At 41.7% G+C, this 27575-nt stretch overlaps 1 protein-coding gene across 4 annotated transcripts in view; it reads right to left on the reverse strand.

Moving 5' to 3' along the window:
- The window catches only part of LOC149064999 (uncharacterized), a 108381-nt gene that overhangs the window by 30269 nt on the left and 50537 nt on the right, over window positions 1–27575 (reverse strand). For all 4 annotated transcript variants that reach the window (XM_089254916.1, XM_089254920.1, XM_089254918.1 and 1 more), the window contains exons 2-3: window positions 8336–8736; window positions 6611–6688 (exon numbers count right to left, since the gene is read on the reverse strand). In XM_089254916.1, the coding sequence (XP_089111042.1) occupies window positions 6611–6688; window positions 8336–8671 (414 nt within the window). In that variant the 5' untranslated portion in view covers window positions 8672–8736. The remainder of the gene's footprint in view (window positions 1–6610; window positions 6689–8335; window positions 8737–27575) is intronic.

Consider the following 27575-nt stretch of genomic DNA (forward strand, 5'->3'; position numbering starts at 1 on the left):
TCACTATAAAGGAGCACGTCAAAGGTTCCAGCCTAGGGGATCCTGCTTCAGGATGTGTGTGTGTGTGTGGGAGGGGCATGTCCAGAATGAAGAGCCGTGACGATTCTTACCATTTTTTTTGCTTTTCGCACTATAAATTTATTATAGTGCAGCCCGTAGAATAATCTTGTCTAGAAGTCCGCCAAAGATCCCAGTGCTTAGAGGCCCTGATGCAGTATGTGGGGGCCATGCCCAGAACCCCATGGCTCCCACATCCTGTAGCGGGGCCCCTAGGCTGGGATCTTTTACGGGCCCCTCTGTCAGACTTTTAGTGGGCCCCTTTTGCAGTTAATTTATAGCGTGAAAAAGCAAAAAAATGATGATAACCGTCCCGGGCCCAGGGCTAGAGCCCTGTCAGCCCCCCTATGTGGAGACAATGCCGAACCCCCCTCATGTCTTAATGTCAGGGATCCTGATTACATCAGAAATTGGAGATTTAAAAAGAAATTATTCGATATATTTGCAGACCTTAAGCCGAGATTACACTATAAATGTTTTAGAAAAATTGTTTTATAAAATTTGAAAAACGAAACCATATAAGCGTATCGGTTACATTTGAGCGGATTTAACTAATAGGCTTAGACCGGGATTACGCTATGAAAGTTCGATTAAAGATATTTCACAAACTTGAAAAATACAAACCAATAGGCCTATCGGTTGCATTTTTCACGAATGTAACTGGTACGGTTATTGGTTGCATTTTTCTAGTTTTATAAAAAAGTACTTTTATCAAACTTTATAGTGTAATCCGTGCTTCAGACTTGGATCCGTCTCATTAGCGTTGTGGGTTCCCAGAAGTGATGCTCTGGATTGGATTGTTTTCCGTGTGGGCAAGTGCAGTGCCATCTCAATGGGCCCACCGCGGATGCATCCCGCGGAGCCGGGATACAGAGAGAGATGATAAGGGGGTGATCATCCCTCCACCCTTCCCAAAGAGCCGGATTGTATAAGAAAATTTGGTCTGTCCCGTAAAATACTGAGCGATCCCAAGAACCTAGAGCCGTACCCGGATACCGTCCGTGTGAAAAAATAGACTCTTCTCTCGAATGTATATCTCGAATATTCCCAAGTATTATACATCTCTAAACCCCCAAGCTGGACCATCTTAACAACACATAGGCGCTGGAACCTGGGGGGGGGGGGGGGGTGCTGAGGCCGTTGGATCCCCCTCCCAATAAATTTTACGAAGGAGTTGAGCCGCCCTCCCACCAAGAATTAATGAATACACAATGCAACGCGGTAGAGGGTGTTTTTGGGGAGTATGTGTCATACACTGTGATAGCATGACAGTACACAACAGCACGTCATCAAAAGCAAACACCATATGTATTTTTCTGACTTATTTGCTGCAATAACTGCAATCAACCATTCCAGGTCGCAGGATATTGTAATGTGTTAGGTCTTCTCATGGTTCATGGTGTAACGCAAATTGCCAAATTCTACCAGCAGTCATTGTACCGCTTGATTACTGTTTGGCGCAGCATAACCTTGTTGGTCCTTGCACCAATAAAAAACAAACTCCAATCTAATCCGAAGGAGCACATACACCCGCGAATGGTTGCTGGCACATATCGCAACAAATCCGTCGGCAAAATATGATTTGTATTTTGGTGAAGTGCTGTTATGCACTCTCCAAAAGACACCCTCTATCGCCTTCGCTATTGCGATTCGACGGAACAGTCTATGATCACAAATGCTTGTTTAGTTCACCTCTTAAAGTTAGTCCTATGAACTTAGAATCACCGTGTATTGCATGTGAGTGAAACATCAATGAACTAGAACCACTTCCGCCACCTATCAATTAAAACTGTAACGATTCCTTGATTGAAATTAGCTACCGGATTTTGATTAATGTGCCGTATAAAAAAACAATATGATATAACGCTAGTTAATATTTTATAAATAATAATATCAATTAAACTATCAAGTTTACCTGAAAATTTTAACAGTTGTTATTTGTGTGTGGTAAGATAACATTAATAAAACTCGCAAAGTGTAGATTCACTGTGATTGTATAATTAATCTACATATATAAAATTTAAATTGATTTTCTGTGTGTGTGTGTGTTCTCTATACAAATCTACAATTTTAGATCGATCGTCGCCAAATTTTTCATATATACCAAATGGGACCCGACTTGAACGGTAGGCTACTTTAAAATTCCGTCAGTCCAGGGCAAATACCCCAAACGGGCAAAAAACTGTCCGGCAACAATGGTTTTTGGACCTCAACAATCACTTTCCGAACGTTTACTTTGGTTACCGTGGTTCCCTAGCAATGCGTTTCAGACGTGTATATGCCTTTACAACGGTTTGTCACTTCTTTAATCCTGTTACCATATGTATAATAGTTTATGCCTTTATAATGGTTTGCCACTTTATTCAATCCTCTCAGTAATGAGGCTTTTCGAATAGAATTCATAATCATCATCAGCATCAGTTTGAGGGTCAGGAAAAGGGTGATCCTCATAGAAATCAGTGTTAAAATTTCCGATTTTACTGTAGAAATGCTGAAATTTGGTGGGGTTTTCCGCCCCATCAATAATTTTAAAAAATTGTATTGAATTCTCGATTTTTGAAATATTCAGTTCGCTTAGAGATATATGAAGCCCAGGAGATTAAACATGAAGTAATTAGTCTGACCTACTTTTGAGTTGAATATCCATGCAATAACATTGATTTCAACTTTTATTTATATCTTCTCAAGCATGAAAATTCAGTTCTCCGTATTGTCTTTTGATATTTATTTGCATAAAGTCATATGGGTTAGGATATTTTAAAATTAGTTATGAGCCCGTAAAAAGTGGATCGAAAAAATTCCACAGCTTTAATTAAGCATTTTTTGAAAGCTAAAACAGGCAGATGGGTAACTGCCTGTTCAGGGGGTGGAGGTTTATCGAAATACCTACCGCCCCTTAAAAAAGGAAAAATATATATTCATTTCTACGTTTCTGTAAATCTAAATTTGTTTATTTCATGAATCGCGCAGGAAGTCGCCATATTGGTTAACTTGGACACGGTTTGTATGTCCCTCAAGAAAAAGAGAGGGAGATATCACGTGATCCAAAAAAAGAGCCTCATTGAAGAAAACCCGGGCAGCGCCGGGTATTATAGCTAGTTATTTATAAAATACTAACTAATATATATATATATATATATATATATATATATATATGTATATATCATATCACATTGCTTTTCCCGTACGGTACATTAATCAAAATTTTATTTGATAGGTGGCGGAAGCGGTTCTACTTCATAGATGTCTTTCTCACATGTATAATTAATTATAATACTGTACTGTATTATTGTTTTTTATGTTTTCCAGAAGGCATATTTTTCTTGATGAAATTTTATTTTTACCCGTTTGTTGGTTATGAACAAAAGCGCCTAAGAAAGGCACCAGTTTTTCATGGCGGAAAAAGTTTACAAAATATGGATGTTTAGAGTCTGAGAATGACTGACAATGCTACTATGTACACAGTTTTTTGGTGCGCAGAAAAAAATTCCTTATATTATATAAGGCAACATGATATTTTCTTATTCCACACGAATTCTGCGAGCAGAGAAACAGGTCTGTGCAGGTGAAATAAATGGCAATGCACCCTCTATCTGAAAAAAAAAAAATTCATGTAAGAATGTAATTTTTCCTTTTCACCGCCCCCCCCCCCTCATCCTGGAGCTAGGTGCCCTCAAGACTGAGATCTTTTGTGGGAGAGTTTTTTCTATAGTGAATTCATAGTGTAAATAAAAAAACGATGAGGTTTGTCCTGAGTCTTCGTGCTAGCGTCCTGCCAGCCCTACCCTTGTAGGGGTCATAGTGCTCACTCAAACCATTGAGGGTAGATATTTGATTTCTTAATCAGGAGATATCCACCGACAACTTATACGAACACCCCTATGATTCAATGATTAGCATCATGATTATTACAGTTAAAGCATATGTCAGAGTTTTTGTGCTGGAACTTTTCATCTGATGATGGTTATAAGCGAAGCTCTTGATTTGTGAATATGCCTCCCAATAGGCTTATAGGGCTCCAACCTCATGAGTTCCAACCAAGAGTTCAACCGGGCTTGGCATAAGACCCGTTGCCCCACATTCCGTAGTAGGGCCCCTAGGCTGAGATCTTTGGTGGGCTCTCAAGTCGGACCACTTAACATGCCCCTCCAATATGAATTTTTAGTGTGAAAAACAAAAATAGATGATACATATATTATATCTGATGAGAATCATCTCGGGTCCTTGGGCAGGAGCCCTGCCAGACTCCCCTTCTTTGTGGGGGCATGCAGGGACCTCAGTTGGATAGAAGTGTCTCCGATAAGATCTGGTATAATTATTCATGACAATAAATAAGTAAATTAAGAGGTGCTGCCTGGGCCCTCTTTCATTTTGTCTTGGGGCTATGACTTTTAGGAACCACACTTTTTTGGATAAATATTCAAAACTTTATTTGAGTTCTGTTAAAACAGTCTCATCATCATCAAGGGTTCCGCGGAACAGCATCAACACTACCAATAGCAAGGGTTCCGCGAGAAACTTTATGTTGGAAACTCCGATATAAAGAACAGATATAGGTATACAGAAATGAGAAATGGGCAGTTATAGAACACATTCTGGAGTCATACAGTCATACTACACTAGAGACTCTTCTAGTATGGTGTTGGGTGAAAAAGGCATTTGTCGGAAAATGAACAAGGAATCTAATCTTGTGCTGGAGAAATCGACTAACGAAAGGAAATTTATTGGGAAAAATGTTGATAAAGAGTGAAAAGATCCTCAACAAAGAAAGAGAAGTAACCTTTTTTTCGGAACCACCTTCTCTAGGGATAGGTGGCTCTTTTTGGAAGTGCAAGAAAGGATGTGTGTTGAGATGAATTAAGCATTGAATAGCAAAGAGTGTTGAATAGCATTTTATACTGAAAAGTATTGTATTTATCCACTCACGCTTTCACTAAAAAATTATATCTACGTGTAAAAACTTGAAACTTGTGAGAGTGAAAACACCGTCACATAACAAATCGGTCATAAAAATGCCGCCCCAACAATCTTGCCGCCCTAGGGGACCGTCTCATGGATGGCGCTGGCCCTGCCTGCAACCATTTATTTTTTAAGAAAATCCTCCCCCCCCCTCATTGACTTTAAATGAACAAAAATGTTGAAATGTACCTACAGGATAAAAAAAATGAGAATATATATATAGAGATTCAAGATAAATATTTCCGGCGCCTCTATTGGTGCCTCCACAAGGGGTGGGCTGAATGAATGAACGCCGGGGTCTCTGCCACCGGACTTATCCCGTTGCCGAGATCTCTTCCAGCCCAGCTTCGTGGCAGAGTCTGGAACAAAGTGAGTGCACCTAACAGTCTGAGTGTGTAGCTAGTGTTGTGTATGATATTTCAGTGCTGCCATCTATACTTCAAATTGTGAGTGAAGTGTAATGATTGAATATTTGTAACGTTGTAGGCCTGTTGCTCTCTGTGGCGAGACTTTCTTAACGGGGAGATCGGCTCGCATTCGCGCCTTGAAGTTGGGAACCACAGAAAACCAACTTCAGCCGACCACCACTGTGGGGTTCGAACCCGGTTCCTCGCAACAACACAAGGGGTGGGCTGGCAAGGCTCCAGCCCTGGGACCCGGGACGACTTTCGTTATTTTTTTTGTTTTTTCACACTATAAATCCATCATAAAGGGGCCCGTGAAAGTCTGGTCGGGCCCCCCCCCCCGCAAAAGATCCCAGCCTAGGGACCCTACTCCAGGATGTGGGGGGCCATGGACGCCCCCTTACCCTACGTGATAATACACCACTGGGGATTCAAAGACTCTTATCAATCGAAATATGCAGCGTATTTACGGCCATGAAAAACAGAATGAACTTTCAGCCGCATCTTCCGCCTATGAGTCATTGGGAGAAAATGTCGAAATGGCTTAAAGATGTATACATTGTATATAAATAGTCATCGATCGGTATCAGGAAGTCTGAGACAATGGAGATACGAATCATCGCAAAACTACACACGATTTTGCCAAACATTTCTATTTAGATGGACAAAGCCTCGCGTAGAGAAGCATGGAAAGGAGTACTAAGACAGAGCCCTGACGCAGGCCGATGACTCACTCACTCACTCACTCACGAGACAAACTTCCAGGTTGCTGAAGCAGCTAAAAATCGCCATTCGTAAAAAAAGAACTTTACACCGTGTACGGGCAGATCTCTCAATTAGTCAGACGAACGTATTCATTGCTGGGAGTGCCTTAATTGAGTCCCATTCATCCACCATCCCCTTAAAAACAAATCGCTAATGTCATCAGTTCTGTGCCCGGAATTAATCTCTCTCTGACAAGACACACACACACACAACGATGATGCGTGTGTGTGTGTGTGTTTAAAAATAAGCAAGATGATGACGTGTCGCTGCTGTTCTGGATGTTGCTGAGACCCTCGCGTACTAATGGCGTAGTAGTAGTAGTTGTTGGTGTCTCTTCCTCGAGGCACCTATTCCTTTTTGGACACGGATTGTTAATTACTATCACGCGAAGACATCAAAAGACATTAGCCATCTTATATACTCACACTTTGCCATTCTTCCTCGTCTTCTTTTATCACAGCCGGTTTCTTGATTTCTTGGACTTTCTTGAGCTGTTCTTCTGCCTGTAAAGAGAGACCAAAAACTATTGTAAGACCTAAACTAGTCTCGGGTCGTTTTCATAAGAAATTTAAACTGGTGCCTGCCGCCCCCCCCCCCAAGACGAATATTTACAGAGATGAGGGCCTTGGAGGGAAGTACTGTCTCAAAGCAGGGGCTCACCCGGGAACGGCCCAGGGGCGATTGGTGATTGTGAACATTTCTGACAATGCTTTTGATGATAATTGGCGGTGTCCCGTATTTTTACTGTATTTTTCAAAATGAAATATGGTAATCAGATCATTTGAATATTTTTTCCGTGAAATACATTTTTGTTTAATGCGATTTGTAGCCCCCCCCCCCCTCTAGATTCCCACACCCGTCAGTAATTTTAGCAGTAATTATGAAATTGCATTTCAAGCAACAAATTGCGATTTTTCGCAAAATTTAGTGATATCCCGTATTTAAGATCGCAATTTCTTGCATTTTCCTCGGTGATATATGGGTGAATCTAGGTATTTGAAGGCATAATTCTATTTTTGAACCCATATTGATATATATTACTAATATCAATCACAATGAGTAATTTTATCAAATCTCCCTGCGGACCACCTGCACCATCGTCGCGGACCATAGGGGTGAGAAACGCTGCTCTGGATGAACTTCTAACGAATCGGTGAATGCTGGAGCGTGTGCATGTGGCTCTGACGTATTTATGTTGTCAGAGTTATGAGTGTTTCCCCTTTTACTGGTGCCTATCTGTCTTCCATATTTTGAAGTGAAAATGGCAAATGCCAAAATATGGAAGTATCGCGAAATAACTGTGAAGATACCTTTTTTTTTTCAAATGGGAGACAGACTCGCATTCCAAGAATGGAAACTACTGCCCCAGACCAGGCATCTTCATCCCGGTGCTCGTGAGCACCACGGTGCTCCCTGAAGTACCCAGAGTGCTCGAAGGTTGTGTCCGATTTCGTGCTCGCGAGCGCTTGATAAACGTTCCAATTGAAACACCTTGTAAAAATTGCATTCAGTGATTGAAATCATCCTGATTTCATGCATTCGTATATCAAACTTGTCGTAATGGTGCTCTTCTTTTGAGGACGAGTACAGCAGTTATCGCGACTGGAAAAAGGTCGAAGACCTCTGCTCTAGACCCATAGGCGGAGATACGGGGGGGTGCATGGGGGGCTGACTGATATAATATATTTGCGCATATATCAATTGACGTCATCATCATGCCCCCCCCCAACAATCATCGTGTCCCCCTAGACTTTCAAGTCTATCTCCGCCTATATATATATATGTCTAGACCATAGTTTTCCACACTTTTTGTTCCATCGCCCTTGTATTCAGAAAATTTTTCCTCTCATCGCCCCCCCCCCGACTTTAAGCGAACCCACAGGATCCTATGTGATACTCGTAGCCTCTATCGCCCCCCCCCTGGATCATTCCATCACCCACCAGTGGGCGATATTGCCCACTTTGCTCTAGACCAGAGGTGGTCAACTTTCTGTTCGTGAGCCCATCTGATGATCAGCTGCAGCGTTGCGTCCAGTGCAAGGGACACCAGATCCACCAGCTCCCCTCCAGTTGCGTAACTGCTTTAGACGATGTTATTCACACTGATTACACATAATCGGTTGCAATTGATTGTGTTATACAGTACTTACCTTCTTGTATAGAGGGCATGTCCCAACTTTGACAAACTGGAAAGGGTTGTTGTGAGGTTTGACCGTAGGTTTAATAACGGTCCTCGTAGGTATTAGTGCAGCACCTTTCGGTGGCTTCTCCGTAGAAGAGGACCTGGAATGGCTACCACCCTGCTGCTGCTGCGACCCGTTGAGACAGTAAAGACCCTTGTGGTCACCGAAGCTTTCAACCTGCAGGCTCTGGGAGCGCGACCGCCTCGCAGCGACCACGGGTGGCCTGTCCGAGGCCAATGGCCCGTCCTCGTCTTCGTCGTAGGGGCGATCGAAAGTCGCGGAGTATCGAGTCGTTCCTGGCATCGTCTGTCTCGCTGTAGGGGCTTCAGGGTCGTCGGGTAGAGAGCATCGGAAGGAATCGTCGGCTTCTGAAAATAAAAACAGTCGATTAATTCGAAAATTCATGAAATTTCAACAATAATTGGCAATTTTTCGACTACTGACACCATGTTTGGCGAGAATTATGCGTAAATATTCCATTGCCTAGAGCAGGGGTCCTCAAGTCCTTTCCATCTGCGGCGTCCCTTTTGCTAATCAACGCTTATCCGTGGCTCCCCCAGAGCAGTTTAACAAAGAATATCTTCGAAAAATATTTGTCCGGGCCAGAGCCACCGCTAAGCCACGTCCCTGTCAAAGATTGGATGTGCACCAGGGCGCCGCGGCGCACAGTTTGAGAACCCCTTGAGCTAGAGCATACATGCTCAACCCATGACCCGCGGGCCGATTGTGGCCCTCGGAGTCATCTGATGCGGCCCGGGACCTCGAACCTAATTTTGTAAAAGATGAACTAACCGGCACTTCCAGACCACTTAAATTTTCCGCTGTGGAGCTCCACATCAATTGAGTTACCCGTGACATATTCACACATTAAGCGGCTCGCAGTTCATTTACAAATCACTCAAGTGACCTGTGGCACATTCCAAGATCACTTGAGTGACCTACAGCACAGTTCCAGAGCATTAATTTAGTTACCCGCGACACGTTTACACCTTTTCAAATCAATAAAGTGGCCCGCCCTCTACTAAACGTTGAACTCTCTTCGCTAGAGACAAAATTGGCGAATTTCTTTTCATCCTCTTGCCGGATACAGGGGGTGAGGGGTATGGGTAACTCGCCCCGTTTCTCAAAACATTTGCATTATTAGCATAGGCGGTAGGGTGGAGATGTAAAATCTGCCCCTTCCCCTGCTCGAAGTGCCTGTATCCGTTTATGTCGCCAAATGATACATATCGTCGTAATTTGGCGCAACGGCGATCGACAGCACTAATGCTGGATGTCACCGTAACTCCAAGGTGGGGTCGCACCCAGCGGAGGATATTAATGTACGTTTATACGTGTCGAGACAAGTCGGAATTCGGAATTTCCCCAGCTGATTTTCAAAACCAGAGTGTTGTGGCAACAGCATTCACCACTAGATGGCGCTCTCCGCGTAATAGGGAGAAGGAGCGCGACGGAGAGTGTCATGAATATAGTACAACCGCCAAAGCAATGGAAGCCGTTGGTAACTAATCGCTAGAGAAGTAAAAAAGTCTTACCGAACCAGTAAATTCTTCATGAAAGAAAAACTGCATAATTCATGTAAAATGTGTGACGCCATTTTCAGGCAGTGGGAACCAGAAGCAATTGAATATTCTTAGATAATGACCCCCTCCCCCACAAAACAAAGAGAAAAGCATGGTGCCAGAACCTCGGATATAAGTCCGGAATATGGACTGGGTCACCGTTTGGTTGGGATGATGGGGGTGGCCTCAACCCTCACACGAAATTTATTAGGCGGGGGGGGGGGCCGTGGCCTGCAATGGTCTCGAGACATTTCACACATAAACGAGACATTTGAGCTTCCATCACCTCCTCCCATCCACACGAGCCTTATCTAAACACTTCACCATAGCGTAAACAAAGAACCAGAGTGGGAGAAAACAATAAATAAATGAAACGAAATCATAGAGATAGTAGATGCTGTGCAAAGACCGAGCCAAATCTCGCCAACCCATCGCAATAGATGCAGCTAAACTTCACAAAGGAAACGTTGTAAACTTCACAAAGGAATGTCTTCCAACACAAGTGGGGGTGTCGCAAGGTATCTTATTTGCACCCATGAAATTCAAGCACGGACATTTTTCGGGGCTTCCAGAGGGTAATCGGGGGGGGGGGGGAGAATTGTTTCCGTCCTTTCCCCGAATTCTTCATGCCCGTGTTAGCTGCCTAAGAATTTTCCCACGCCGAGAGATTTATTTGATACAGAGGGCTGATAGGCAAACCCCCCGCCCCCGTGCTTTTTTTAAAGATATCGGCATAACCCAAGCGAAACCGACACTGATGATACATTATAGGCCTTTTACATGCCTAGCTTATATTATTTTAACAAACCCCGAGTCGAGTTCCATTCATTCCGTAATCCCATCGCTCCTGATTTATGCGTGGCCCGTTGGCACGACTGACATATAAATTTCAAGGCCAATTACTCTCGGGTCAAAGTTCTCGACTCGGCATTGAACTCAGACAGGAATCCGTGCCGTAAACGTAAGGCAACGTCGTGCAAACGCTTCCTTTTTTTTGCGGATATGCGATGAAATTATTCATGATGAAAATTTCAGCTTTCTTTTCAAATTTAAGTGCTGCGCCTCTAATGAAAGCTCGCTTCATGATCTGCGTGGCCAGGATGGCAGATTTCTGCGGCCCGGTGACAAAAATAGCTTTTCGGCATTCCTATGGGGTGGAGGCTGATGATGAATTTTTGCCTCGGCCAAGCCTTATATGCTTTTTTAACATTTGACTCTATAAATGTTATCAGGAAATCGATATGCTACCCGTTTCAACGGAGTACGCAGGGCCCCGTACGCATTTTTCGGGGTGGAAGGAGGACCGGATCTTGAATCGTGCGAATTACACAACCGAAGAAGGCGCCAATTGAAGAGGTCTTTCTTTCTTTCAAATCGACCACAACTCAGGTCTATCGCCACGGGCAATTTAGTACCGAGTGAGTTGTGCCGGAAGTGTAAGTGCGTATACAGGATGGTTCAGAAAAGATGGGGGGAAAACTTTAAGATGTGATAATACACACCAATACAAACAACTGTCATCAAAGAATGCGTGAGAAACCGTATGCAAATCTGAGGCACAGTGAATAAAACGCGCAGACGCCATCCCGTATGTTACGACTGTTAGAACAGTTGCACGCTGGAATAACTTAACAGGGCTAGCGTCCGCGCCTTTTATTCACTGTGACGCAGATTTGCATACGGTTTCTTCTTATTCTTCTTACCCAGGTTACATTTGCATGCATAGTGTTTTCTCTCCCGATAAATTTCAACAGGAATGCCGTTTTAACGTCTGCGGAGCGGCCGTTTCGAAACGCGCTTGCGTTTTATGTTAGACCATGCATTCTTCGATGATAATTGTTTGTACTATCAGATGTGTGTACTATCACATCTTAAAGTTTTTTCCATCTTTTTGTGAATCACCCTGTACAGTGTTGTCTGATTTTCTCAGTGATGCCATCTATATTTCACAAGTGAAGTGAGTGAAGTGAGTAAAGTGTAATGATTGCACATTTGTACTATAGTAGACCTGTTGCTCTCTGCAGAGCCTTTTTAACGGGGCGATCGAGCCTCGAAGTTTGGAACCAACATTGCGCATGCGTACCACGCATCTCACGAGGATACACAAGCCTCCTATGTATTTTTATAGATGCGCAAGTCTTCTATGCATTTTTAAGTGTAAAAAATCCTTCTACAGCAGGGCTACTCTTTTTGGGGGGAGGCAGAATGGACCTAAATGCAAATTTTTGCACAGCGCACAGGAATGACTAGTTACGGCACTGCTCCTACAAATATCTAGGGTCGGCGGATCACCAAGCATTTCTTAATAAGAGGTAAAAAGTTCTTTTTTGCATTTATTGCCGGGAGGGGGGTGTCCACCTACTCTTTTTTTTTGGCGGTACAAAAAAAGTCTTCAAAACATTTCTTTGGACGCGCAAGACCCATTCTTGGGTATACGCAAGCCTCCCACTCATTTTTGCACACGCGAGTCTCCTACAAAATCTTCAACGCATTCTAGGGGATGCACAAGACTGCCACGCACTTGCCGGTATATGTAAACCTCCCACACATTTTTAGGTTGAGCAGGTCTCCTAGGAATTTCTAGAGGTTGGCAGGTCTCTTATACATTTCCAAGAGTAACGATATTCTTCTACGAATTTCTGGAGATTCTCATACTCATTTTTAGTGGGGTGCGCAAGTCTTCAATGCATTCTAGGGTAACATAAGCCTAGCATACGCGCCGGAATGTAGGGGCTGAGGTCATTTGAGCCGCCCCCCCCCCTATCCCCAGTAATTTCTGAAAAAATTACTTTAAAGTGCACTTTCCTCCTCCTGCATAAGGCTTGAGTCCCGTATACACGGGACGACCATCAATTTTTAGCCCTCCAATGTAGGCTTCAGAGGCGCCTCTTCACGTCGGCGCCTCTGAAGCCTACTACTAATTTTGGCAAGCAGGTCTCCTACGTATTTCTAAGGATACGCTACACTGCTACACATTTTGCACGATAAGTAAGTGGTTTAGTAGTACAGTTGAATCTCGTTTTAACGAATACCGTTACAGCGAAAATCTCGTTTTAACGAACACTTTTCTAATCCTGCGGATAAGTTTACATAGGAACAAAATAAAAATATGGAATACCATTATAACGAAGTGATTTCTCCGGTCTCTTGGAGTTCGTTATAACGGGATTCGACTGTAGTAGTAGTAGTAAGGTAAGCAAAAGACTGTCACCCATTTTTATGGGTACGCAAGCCTCCGACGCATTTTTGAAGCACACAAGTCCGCGTGTAGTGAAACCGCCCAAATGGTGCAGTGGTAAGATGCTCCTCTTCCACTATGAAGGTTACCGTTAAAGTCCACGGGTTAGGAATCCGGGGGAGAAGAACGTCAGAAAAAGGTTCTTCGCCTACCGCGCCTGGGGTCACCGCCGATAGATGGCGCTTTCATCTTCCACCAAACTCCACTGGTTGGAAATTGCCGTATAGCGATATATGACCTGAGCTGGGATTCAGTAAACTAGTGTATATAGAAAAATACGTCCCCTCCTTTGTTAATACAGTCAACGCTCGTTTTAACTACCCCACGTTATAGCGACCATTTCATTACAACGACCGGTAGGATAAATCCTAAATTTTTCACAGAACAACTATCACACATGTTTTACTTTCGATATAATGATTCTCCCAATATAACGTCCCTTCTCGGCGGGACGACGGCAGTCGTTATATCGAGAGTCGATTGTGTAATATAATTGTACATATTGTGTTCAACAAAGGAGATTTCTACATATTTCTACACGTCTTTCTCTACATATACGTCACCATCTGATGGCCTTGATGTCACTTGAGAGGTATTAGTGAAATGTTGCCACCGTTTATATGAATTTCCCTCTCCTATAAACATCAATATCTCTTCACACAGCCAGTTTTCCGTATATACTGGCTTTCCAGTGGGTAAGCACGAGTCCACTGTGCATTTCTAGGGATACGTACCTATAAGGCATCTCCAGGAATAGGCAATCCTACTCATTTCCCTTACTTGAATCCGAAATTGGCTATAAATCACCTGATTTAAGGTAATAAACATATGACGTAGCTCGTTTCCAGTGAAAATTGCATCTAAGAATTTACCATAAAACGCTCGATGGTGGGGGGGAAGGGCATAAACCAATCAGTGAGAATCTGTCACTGAAAATCCAAGCAATTACAGAAAACAGAAGTGCTTTGATTCGTCAACGCGTCGACGCTCTTTAAGATGCTATTTATTTTTTCAGCCCACGTAGTAATAGAGCCCCAAAAAAAAAAACGACTACGACATCGCCAAAGCTTTTGCTCTCTTCTCTCCGCCATCACCAGGTAGTGGTATCACGAGGCCATTGTGAGTGAGGTCAAGCGTTCAAATGAACACGAATTATATTATCAGTAGCTACGAACCAGCGGCATTTTGTTCTTGTTTTTATTATTATTTCGCACACACACACACACTTCGTCGCGCCATTCATGAAGAAGTCATTAACGCGAATCTCGGCACATCCTCGCGACATTTGTTATGATGTTCCTGTTCGTTCTTTCTCATCCTCCAAATGCCATCGATGATCATGATCATCTCTCATGATGGGGCAGTCAGATTCAAATACGCACAATATTATTTCCAGGAAGTACGGATTCCAATTCCCTTCCATAGATCGTTGCTGTGTCTGTGATATTTGGCGATAATTAGCAATGTCCCGTATTTTGTTTCGATGAAATATGGTCAGCATATTCGTTCGCGTTGCTCGTGAGCCCCCACGGTGCTCTCCTGAAGTGCCCAGTGTGCTGTATATGATAGCGATCGCTTTTATAAGATGGAGACGAATCTGCGCAGTCTCAGATGATTAGATCGAATTTCTGGAACAATGGGTTACGAAATTCGACAGGAAAAAAAAATGCGATACCATGAGGAAAATTGAAGCACAGGACGTGTTTTGAGCATGCTATACAGCCGAATCCCGTTTTAATGAATACCGTTATAGAGAAAATCTCGTTTTAACGAACACTTTTCTAATTCCCCCAAATAAGTTTCCATAGGAACAACGCTAGGTATCCTGGAATTCCTTTATAACGAATTGATTCCTCTTGTCCCTTGGCGTTCGTTAAAACGGGATTCGATTGTATTTTCATTTTGGAATCTTGCAGGAGATGAATTTCCGAATATACTGAGTGATATGAAAGTAGAGAACCCCCAATCCAGTAGAGGAGCAACCTCCAAACCTAGGATGATCATACGTCCCGTATTTTTCGGGACTGTCCCGTTTTTTTTGTTTTTTTTTTCTTTGGCCGTCCTGGTTTAAGCAAGACCAACTTCAATTTTTATTCTTTATCGAAATTAGAAATTATTTTCCAACTCATAAATTATATTATGATAATTAGATAATTATGACTATGAATAAGTATACTGATGTGTTGTTTGTCATGGTGAATGTTGTATTTCGTGGAATTCATTTTAACCTACTGCAGTTTGCAGTAGCGCTTCATTTCCCGATATTGGTGATGTTTTTTCCGTGATTTCAACAATAATTGGCAACTTAAATTTCTTTTGGCATAATTTTTGGTGATAATTGGCAATGGCCCGTATTTTTCCAGTATTTGGAATTTTAATTTCCCTTTTCATTCGAGGAAATATGGTCAGCCTATTCAAACCGTTGCTCGCGGAGCCCCACGGTGCTCCCTGAAGCACCCAGAGTGCTCGATGCTCGTGTCCGATTAAGTATGCTCGCGAGCAAAGTTCCAACTAAACACTTTGTACAAATGATTGAAATCACCCTAGTTTCACGCATTCGTATAGCAAGCTTGTACTACGCAGTATTGTACTTACAGTAATTTCAGTTTGAAAGGGCAACCCCCCCCCCCAGTCCTATAATGGATAACTGGCTTGCCCCAGGTAGTCTGAGTGCATTGTGTCTGATTTTTCAGTGCTGCCATTCATATTTCAGAAGTGAAGTGCAATGATTGAATATTTGTACCATTGTAGGCCCGTTGCTCTTGGCAAGGCTTTTTAACGGGAGGTCGGCATTTCAATGAGCTAGCTCGTGGACAGTGTTTTGAAGACCCATTGGCCATACAAGCTTAGCCCGTGTCCTCAAACATAATTTTGTAAAAATGACCTAAACGGCACATTTACAGACCATTTAAGTGCCCCGCGGCATATTCACAGAGTAACTCATAGCACAGTTCCATATCACTTGAGTGTCCCGTGTGACATAGTTCCATACCACTGAGTGACCCGCAGCACATTTACAGATCGTAGCCTGCGGCACAGTTCCAGAGCACTTGACCTGCCCGCAGTGCAGTTGCAGATCACTCAACTAGCTCCATATCACTTAAGTGGCCCACGACACGTTCACAAACCAATAAAGTGGCCCGCACTCTCCTAAAGGTTGAAAACCGTTGCTTTCCGGCAATGTAATCTATCTACATATTCAATCAGATGTATCGACCTAATCATTTCTTTTCACACGGCCTCTTTTACCCCATTCCGGGCACTGTAATGGCGCCAAAAAACAATTGAACAATGTTATTGAAATCACACCGATTTCTTCCCACGAGGCTTTCTCCAGTCGTTCGTAATCGTCCGCCATCGGGCCTCAAAATCGTTCCCATTGTGATAGGCCTTGATATCTACGCGATCGGCCGTGTCCATCAGCCGATACAACACGAGTGTAACAACTCTTTCATATATACCAATTTCTCTCTCTCTCTCTCTTATAAAACATGGTGATGACGATCGCATTACAAATACACAGGAAGTAATTGACAACTGGATTATCATTGAAACAAAAAAAAGGCGGTCGAAGTCGGATTATCATTTTCGGAAGCCATCTTGATTGTAATCCGAGAGGAACAGCTGAAAAAAAAAAAAAACCGTTTTCTTGATTGTTATTTCGTTGATAATTCTTGAATAATCTGAATAATGGTTATCATTATCATTTCTTTTGGGTTATTCGGAAGGAAGATACGGGATTATGTTATCATTATTATCCCTAAATCTTTCCAGAATCCGTATTAGAATAAAATTATTAGGTTGCGAAGATGTATGGGGGTGGGGGAGATTAAGCCCATTGCTTACAATTTACTCGCAAGAAATTCGGATGATCTCTATTTGACGAATCAGCGATAAATATGGCAACCTTGTCCTAACCTAACCGCAAGTTACAAAAGGGAAAAGAAGAAGGAGGAAAAAAACAAAGAAAAGTAGAACAGTACAATAGATAAGTAGATAAGAAGGTACGAAGTAGATTTCTTTTTTCATTCTCACCCTACCTAATCTCTTCCGCTCTTATATGTATACAGTAGTATATATATTATACTGTGTGGTATATGCATACAGTAGTATAATATATACACATATACTGTTAATATACGCTCTTATCTGTATACGTACACATATGATACATTTCCTACGCTAATAGGAGTATAGAGAAACAAACAGAGGTAAACAGAGGTAACTTTGTTTCGTAGGATTACAACAAACCTTCCCGATGATGAGGAGAGATAAAGATAAGAATGTTGTTTGAATTTATACCACTGGCGTTCGGACGCAATACTACGTCCCCGTACGTGATGATTTCAGAGTGATATTAACCACTTTACGCTCATGGACGAAAAAATTTCGTCCAAACGCCTTAAGGATAAATTGAAACAAGTTCTTTCCGTTTTCTTAACTCTCTCCCCCATCATCGCGAAGATTTGTCGCAACCCTATAATGTTTTCTCCCCCTTCTTCGTTTTTTCTATACTCTGATAGTGATTTTTCCCTTCACATACTTTGTATTTTTCTACTATATGCATATAAGGATGCAAAACAACAGGTAGGGTGAGAGTGAAAAGAGAAATCTACTTTGTACCTAAACTCTCATCAATATATGCATTTTCCTTTCTTCCTTTATTCTTCTACTTTATTTTTCCTCTTTTCTAACGTGCAGTTAGGTTAAGACAAGGTTACCATATTTATCGCCGATTCGTCAAATATAGATTATTCGAATTCATTGCCAATCGCTTGTAAGTGAAGGGGTGAAAAATATTATCGAAGTTAAATTGGAGAGCATTCCGAAACATCCCCGTCTAGAGATACACATATGATAAAGCTTCGTTTATTCTTCTTTTTTTAGAATATTCCGATGAGTCTTGCGAAATGACGGTATCATTCGGCGCCTCTGGAGCCAAGTGACACTCAAGTCCCATCGCCATGCGGGGATTGTTCTCTTAGTGCTTCCCAGGGGCGTCGCGGAGAGCTGGAGATATTGATTTGTGTGACTATCTATGCTTTGTAGTTGTTTAATATGGAAAAATGTCTACCAAACTATTGTTCGGTATACATTTGGGAGCAGCAGATGAACCATGAACTTAGCAAGGGAGCCGCGAGTGATAAAAGTCTAAGTACTACTGCTATACGGCAATGGGCCGGCAATTATTACGCCGAGTCCCCTGAAATCCGGGAAATTATTATTTAGCTGTGCCTCTTGAAGTTCTGGAATTATTAAGCCAAATCTCGGTGAAAATCTAGTCTCGCTAAATCGCCGCTGTGGTGGTCGAGTGGTCATAGTGACGGGTTCGAGCCCCACCGTCGCCACAGTGGTGGTCGGCTGAAGTTGGTTTTCTGTGGTTCCCAACTTCGAGGCGCAAATGCGAGCCGATCTCCCCGTTAAAAAGTCTCGCCACAGAGAGCAGCAGTCCTACAAACAGTACAAATATTCAGTCACTACACATCACTCGCTTCATTTCTGAGATATAGATGGCAGCACTGAAAAATCATACACAACACTAGATACGCACTTAGACTGTTAGGTACACACACTTACACTTCCGGCACAACTCACTAGGTAGTAAATTGCCTATGGCAATAGACCTGAGTTGTGCTCGGTTTGAAGAAGAAGAAGAAGTCTCGCTAAATCCAGAAAGAAAACAAGGTAAGGTCTCGAGAAAATCTCGGAAATAATTGGCCAACTCTCGTGAAATCTCAGAAATATTTGGCCACGTCTCGTGAGATCCTGGAAGTAAAGCCAAGTGTCATGATAAAAATGTTTGGGAATAATAGCCACAATCGCATTAAATCTCGGTATATTGGAATAGTCTTGTGACATCCGCAAAATGTTAGCCGGCGGTAAATCGTGGGAAAAATCAAGCCAAGTCTCGTTGAATATTGAGACCATCGAGTCAAGTATTGTCAGATCCAGAGAATATAGAGCAATGTAAATTTTTTTTAAATGTAAACTACACCATAATCCTTTTGCGATTCCGGAATAAAGTTGGCTTAACAACCCCTTCGCTTACAAGCTATTGGCAAGAAGTTCAGAAGATCTCTATTTGACGAATCAGCGATAAATATTGCAACCTTGTCCTAAGCTAACCGTCCGTTAGAAAAAAGAAAAGAAGTAGAAGGGGAAAAAGGAGTAGGACAAAGGAAAACAGTATAATAGATAAGTTGATAAGAAAGTACGTACGAAGTAGGTTTCCGAGGATGATGTCACTCTCCGCTATCCATACGAAGGTTTTTCATAGCTGGCTGATGCGAAGATGTGGAAAGTAAGAGCACTCGCAGAGCAGATGAATTTTCTCTCTTTCCTACATACATCTTCGCATCAGCCAGCTGTTAAAAACCTTCTAAGTACACTTCTATTTTCGCCCTCACCCTACCTGTTATCTTTCGCTTTCATATGTATACTAGCTATAATATCCGGCGCAGCCCGGGTTTTCTTCAATTACTGGGAGGATTTATGTGTCAAACCATTATAAAGGAATAAACTATTATACATGATACCGGCAGCATTAAAGAGGTGACAAACCATAGTGAAGACATATAGGGGGCCATTCAAGTATCACGTAAGCAGATTTTCAGCCATTTTTGATCCCCTCCTCCCTCGATGTTGACGTAATATTTGAATGACCCCCATATATGTCTGAAACGCATTGCTAGGGAACCACGGTAACCAAAGTAAACATTGCGAAAGTGATCGTGGAGGCACAGAAACTATTGTTGCCCGACAGTTTTTTTCCCATTTCGGGCATTTGTCCGCAGCTCTTACAAACTTTTAAAGTAACCTATCGTTCAAGTCGGGTAACGTTTGGCATATATGCAAAATTTGGCAACGATAGGTCTAAAAAAATGTAGATTTGTATAGAGAGCACACACACAGAGAAAATCAATTTTATATATACAGATAGTAGAATGATACATCACTTGTGGGAAAAGGAAATCACTAATAGGAATATAGAAATAGACGGAGGTAAAAAGAACAACTTTTTTTCATAGGGTTACAACAAAGCTCCGCGATGATGGGAAGAGATGAAAGAAAACAGAGATTTTGTTTGAATTTATTCCACTGGCGTTTGGACGCAATATTACGTTCTTAGTAGTGGTTGGAAAAAAAAAATCTCCTATGAAGCTCAAAAAAATATTTTAGTACAGTTCGGTTCAACGGAGCCTTTTATTATAACGTTCGCCAAGACTCGCCATGCTTAGGCTCAGGGCGAGTATTCCGAATGTTCCATCTAACCTCGTCGAGGCGCGCCATCTGTCCGAATTTCCATCGTGGGAAACACCCCTCAGAAATATTCAAACAGACGAATATTTGCTGGAAAATAATTCGTTTCAAGACACATTCCAGACGCTAAATCGTGCGTGAAGCCTGGCAAAAAAATTGCGAGACACACCAACCATATACATATAATAAATGTTCCAAGACTAGATCATTCTCTTTTGCTCTTTCCTTTTTTAACGGCTTTCCAATTGCTCAATGTTGAGGTCGTGGCTAAACGACTGTGGCGGTCTCGCTACGATAAGATGGCGACGATATCGGTACAAAATTATCCCATACACCAGAGGGCTCTTTCTTTTGTCGCCTTACGACAAAGTTGACGTTCGTAGTTGTAGTTACACGCGGACACGGTTTAACGATTTACCAGTGCCGCCGTGTTTGTTCGTTATCTCGCGCTGCTGCTGCTGCTTCGGGGCATATGAATAATCATAATATTCCGAAACTTCCGTTTCTCGTGTAAATAATACACCCTGGAGTCTCTTAAACACATCTGAACTTCAGTTCTCGTCAAACTCCCGGCATAACATTGCGATATATATATATATATGGTAGTGTGGTAATAATAGTAATATATAGGTCACGAGATATCATAGTCGTGATATAGTCTTCCATATTTCCAATGTCCCATACGCAACGACACGCACGACGCTTCCTTTATTTTCGACACTCCAAAGCGGCGTATTGTTTTTCCTTGGAGTAATTTATTATTTATATTGTTGTAAGCGTTGTTACATACGTATGTGTGTGTGTGGGTCTTTATATATATATATATATGGCATTTTCAAATTCCACGTGATTACTCAGCAAAGTGATGAATAATGAATGAATGGCCGGATAGATTCAGACATCCCCCTTTTGTTTGCGTGGGAAGCTGATTCGTATTGAGTGGCGATGACGCGGTTGGTTCTGTTGACAGGCAGCCGATCAGTCACTGTCGGTCACGTGACTCTATTCCTTAATGGATACAGAACAGAGTTTTTTTACGACAATATTTCTGCTTTATGGAACCCTTGTAATTCATATCCATTAATTGATTGTCCATGGCATTAATTCATGTCCTAAGGAGCCCCTGGAATGATATTCATGTCCTGAAGAATTTATTCAATGGTATTCGCGCCCTAGAATGATAAAGAATCTCCAAGAAATGATATTCATGTCCGAAGGAATCGATGAAATGATATTCATGTCCTAAGGAATCGATGCAATGATATTCATGTCCTAAGGAATCGATGCAATGATATTCATGTCCTAAGGAATCGATGCAATGATATTCATGTCCTAAGGAATCGATGCAATGATATTCATGTCCTAAGGAATCGATGCAATGATATTCATGTCCTCGGTGTCCTTGAAATGGTAACAATGTCCGAACTAATCTCTGGAATGATATCCATGTTCCAAAGCACTCGGGCCTAATTAGACTGGGACCTACAATTTATTGCCGATTCCGAATGGCAGCCCTTTTTTGTACTCATGGAGAGGTGGGTGCACTAACCCCTCTGTGTGGGACTCCCTGTGGTATCAATCTTTTTCTTCAGTCATGTTACCGTCATTTCTGTTGCACCTCCACGTCAGAGAAGTTTCTGACTGGAATGAATCAGGTATCGAAGACTCGGCTCCCCTGAACATCCTTTGGTACTTTAGGCGAGTATCTTATCGACCTGGGCGACCAAGAACATGTCCAAGTATGTGAATGACTAAAGAAATGACTTTTAGTGTGAGCAAGTATGTGAATAACCAAAAAATGGCCTAGAGAGCGAGGGACCTTGTCATTGAGTCACCTAGAGTGTATGTATGAGCATGGGAGTGGCCAAAAGAGTGCGTAAAAGCATGCGAATGAGTGAAAGAGTGGCCTGGACAGAGAGGGATCAGGTCAGTGTAACGAAAAGAGTGAGCTAGAGATACAGAGTATGTGAGCATGTAAATGAACAAAAGCGTAACCTAAAGAGTGTGTGAAAGCATGTGAATGACCAAAAGAGCAACCTAAAGCGCATGTGCAAGCAAGCGAGGGCCCAAAACAGTAAGCTAGCATATGAATGACCGAAAGAGTAACCTAAAAAGAATGCGCAGGCATGTGAGGGCCCAAAACAGTTAGCTAGCACGTGATTGCCAAAAAGAATAGCCTAAAGAATGTGCTTGCAAGAGCATTCGAATGATCAAAAGTCTTACCTAAAGAGTATGTTCAAGTATGCGAGTGCCAAAAACAGTTAACCAGCATGTGAATGACCAAAACAGCGACCTCCTAGAAAGTGTGTGAGCATGGGAATTACCAAAAGAGGTACGCAAGCATGTGCGTGACGAAAAGAGCGACTTAAAGACATAGGCGAAGTTACACTGGAGGTGGGGATGAAGCGGGCTATAGCACGAGGAGGCCAATTTCGGGAACGAATGGTCAAGAAATTCAGACGAGAATGGGAGGACGGCGACAAAATTCGTGTCGCCCACCCACGGGCGGTAAAACTATAAATCCGCCATCGACGATGTTCCCAGGAAAAGAAAAAAAAAACAACAACAACAACAACAACAAAAAAAATAAAGCACAATTTTCCGGGTACGACACAAAACGCTTTGATTAACAGCCATCATCATTGATCCGCGGGAAACGTGTTTATACGGGAGAACATCACAAAAAAGCAATGCAGCGATAGGTTCGCGAATGCCGTTCAGTTCATTAACATCGGCCACATGTTCCTTTCACTTCCTGTTCATGGTCCGATGGATCGGGAAGCCGTAAAATACACATTCATTACCAACAGGGGTCTGGTCTCTTCTCATCCTCTGTGCACTCAGTAACCGCAGCCTGTGAAAATCAATGAGTTTGATGAACGATTCGAGGTTCGATACCAGACACCAATCAAAAAAAACAAAAAAAACTGTTCGACGTCTGACCAACGGCCGATAACCAGCTCGACTAATTAACAACGCACAATGCCGACTTAATTAATGCAACAGCACACCCTCTTATCTGACCATAATATTGAACCCCGTTACACCGTCGAATTATTTTTTTTTCTAATTGACACGATTTGAATGATCATTTCGGTTCCCATGTTGAAAGTCGATTCAGCACTCGGATAAGATCGGAATCCTCAGCCTGGCAGCTATAATATTCAGCCGGAGAGTATACAATGGAGGAGAAGGTTAGAAGACATACAAACAATCGCCATTTCGCATCTCTTGTTAGTGTTGTGGCCATCACAACGAAACAAAAGGGTCTTTTGTTTCCCGAGGGCCGAAATAGGACGAAGGGAAGAACTTCCTAATGGCGATCCCTCTTAGTTGATGGACAAGAAAAGAGAGAGAGAGGTCATTATTTTTTGGTCATTATTCTAAAAATATTTACCTTCATGTTTTTTTTTTCTAGCTTTTCAAAGATGGAAAGTGAGAGAATTGTTGAATTTCGATGAAGGCTATCTGTAAAGATGGCGACCAGTTGAATAAGAATGTACATAATAAGTATATAAATAAAAAATATACAGAAATACTCGATAACAATCATAATCACAATTGGAATAATGAATTTTTTTTTTCTGATTTGAATACACAAAACCTACCAAAATAGAAATCTTGTTGTTGTTTTGGAATGAAAATGAAAAACCAAAAGGAATAACAATATCTCTGGGTTTTATAATGTGTGAAAGCAGCTGTTTGCAGCCTGGCAGTCCAGTGGTTACGGAGCTAGCTTCTGACTTTCTAGGTCTGAGTTCGAATCCTGGTTCGGGCATGGATGTTTACTAACAAATTTCCCTGACAGATCTTACGGATCTCTTGGGAATACGTGAAGATCATGTTATTAAAAAAAATTAATGAATTAAAAAGTGTTTTTCTACCCGAAAATCCAATGAAGTGTTGCAAAAGTTTCGTTTCTGTTATAGATGTATGTATGCATTAACAGCGCGCGCGCTATCACTGGTCTATCATCAACGTGTTTATGATTTACGTACCTATTAACAGTTGCCATCGGTAAAGAATGAGCGTGTTTATGTATCAACAAGCTATCGCCAGTCCAAAATGAACCATAGGCGGAGATAGACTTGGAAGTCTGGGGAGGGGAAGAATTTTGATGATGTCAATTCATATATACGTATATACATTAGATCAGTCGACTCCACCTTTCCAGCCACCCCCCCCCCCGTATCTCCGCCCATGAAATGAACGCGTTCATGTTTCTGTTATATGCATTAACAGCTATCACTGGTCCATAATGAACGTGTTTAGGGCCATTGTATGTATTAACAGCTGTCAATGGTAAAGAATGGACGTGCTTATGGCTTTTGTACGTATCAACAGTTATCACTGGTTCAAAATAAACGTGTTTATGGATTTTGTATGTATCAAAGCTATCACCGGTCCAAAATAAACGTATTTAAGGCTGTCGTATGCATTAACAGCTATCGCTGGTCCAGAATGAACGTGTTTAGGACAATTACATGTATTAACAGCTATCATTCGTTAAGAATGAACGTGCTTATAGCTTTTGTTTTACGTGACATAGAGCTATAAAAAAAACGCAACGTTGTCAACAAGAAGTGTCAAATTTCGGTGAAGGAACACTACTACGACAGCCTCTGAAGTAAAGGCTATCGTCGACAACCTCACAAGAACGTATAAATGCTATTCTAATCCATCCCTTTGCTCATTAGGTCACGAAAACTTCACGACTGTTGTATGAGTCATCGAAACCCAATCATAAAGACCATTTCCCGTGAATATAAATCAGAATCTCTGTGTGTGTACTTTGACTCTCTTCCAAGATGGGGCAAAAACCCTTCCTAGATCTTTTTTTTTTTCCATCGCCAAGTTTACCTAAAAAGTTGCGAGTACCTCTTTCTTCGATGTTCATTAGCCACACGCTGTTAGAGTAACGAGCAAAGGAACAAAACGGCGAATGGGAAAAGGCATTCATTATTTTCAATGGCGACGAAAATAGTGAAATCCGTGGCAAAGTTTTTACCCTTATTATTTGCGTGAGAGGTATATAATATTACTTGAACATCCCTCTCCACCCGGCCGTGTTGGCGATTCCAATTGAATCAACATTTCATAGAACTCCTTGTAGGTTTGTAGGATGGAAAAAAAATGGTTGATATGCCATGGCCATTTTGTACACTACGCAAGATACCTCAGACACTCAAGACTGGAAAGTGTCCTACCATATCGACAAGATAAAATACATCAGACACATCACTGATCTAATATGAGCGTGTTGACAACTTAGACTAGTTCAAGATGAAAGTACCAATTGCTACTACTAATTAAACACGAACATGTTGTGGCTATCACAAGTGCTGATAGCTATCACTCATCCAAAACGAATGACTTCATGGCTATCAATGACCTAAAATGAACATCTTTATATCGCTATCAGTGATTCAAAATGAAGTCTGTATGGCTATCACTGCTCCAAAATGGAAGCGTCGGCGCTAATTTGAGATAAACATTAGATGGCTATCACTGATTCAAAACGAAAGTTTGATAGCAATTGACTCTAAGTGAATGTCTTTTAAGAAGTCACTAATGTGAGAAAAACATTTTCCAGCTATCACTGATCCTAAACAAACATCTTTCCGGCTGTCATTGATCCTAAATTAACGTGTGTGTGTTCACTACCATCACTGATTAATCTAAAACGAACATTTATATGACTCTCACAGTGATCTATAGTCTTTATGGCTATCACTGATCTAAAATGAATGCCTTTTTAGGTTTTTACTTGATGCGAAATAAATATTCTTTCAAATATCACTGATCCAAAATCCGCGTCTTCATTGTCGTCACTGATCCAAAATCCACGTCTTCATGGTTATCACTGATCAGAAGTGAACATTTTACGGGCTATCACTGGTCAGAAGTGAACATCTTGCGGGCTGTCACTGATCCGAAATTAACGTGTTTACTGCTATCACACTGATCCCCAACGCACGTATTTACGGCTATCACTGATTGATCTGACATACACATCTATACGACTATCAGTGATCCAAAATGCACATTTATACGACTGCCAGTGATCAAAAATAAAGTCTTTATGGCTATCACACTGATCCGAAACTAACGTTTTTACGACTATCATTGATCGAATATATGCTCGAGTATTTTCAACTATCACTGATACAACGTGAGCGTCTTCATGGCTATCACTGATCCAAAGTATTAATGGCTACCAGACACGAATCATTTTCAGGTTTTTGGCTCAAAAAGACCCCATATTCTGCTTACAAACTGGCTCGCATTGCACAGCGTATGAGATTTATGTGGCTATCATCAATCCCAGAAAGAAAGAAAAAAAAACCAAGAATCTTTAAAACAATGACATAAGCGTATTTCTCCGACTTAACAGATTTAAATCTCGATTATGTTAGGCAATTTATTTTGATAATGCACTCATTCTGGGACATCAGAGTAAAAATAAGTTTAAAAAATACGGTTGAAACTGGTTCCGAAATGAACGGAGAATCGGTGTGTAAATCTCACGATAAACACAAAATACAAATCTAGAGCGAGAGAACTAAAAAAAGAACCCATTTTCACAAGACATATTAAATAGGTGAGCAACAGTTATCTCAGATTTCTACGATTTTGCTATAATGTCGCTGCGTATGCATCCTTTAACTTATCACCCGTTCCGAGACAAGCGCCTTGTCGACGTCTTGATTGATAAGCTGAAGTGAATGGGTTATCAACTTTCCCGTCTCTTGGAGTCGTTTCCAAAAAAAGTTTTTCGTCTTCTTCTTACGGCGGGATGAAAACAGGCAACTGTTTTCGATTCCGCTCCGTAGGAAAATTATCCATTGTCTTTGATCATTCATTCAGTGTGCGTCTTGTTTTTATACAGGCGTGGTCAGAAACGACTCGTATCTGCGGAAACGAGATCAAACACCCGTATTGTTCTCAAATACCTATCATTACTCAATGATAATCACCGATAATCCTGTGGCCAAAACGTGTTAATTGACGGTAATTAACAGGGGGGAGGCCCCTAGATAGCGTTTCCACGAAGAGACAATGATTGGGAACAACACTAGTTACGAAACAATACCCTTTTGTTTCGTGACGAAGCATTAAGACCATAAACGCTGATAATAATTATCAT

Source organism: Pholcus phalangioides, unplaced genomic scaffold (genome assembly GCF_987345545.1).
Source record: "Pholcus phalangioides strain wild (caught in Gottingen) unplaced genomic scaffold, Ppha-v1.0 ptg000042l_1, whole genome shotgun sequence".
Taxonomy (NCBI): Eukaryota; Metazoa; Arthropoda; class Arachnida; order Araneae; family Pholcidae; genus Pholcus; species Pholcus phalangioides.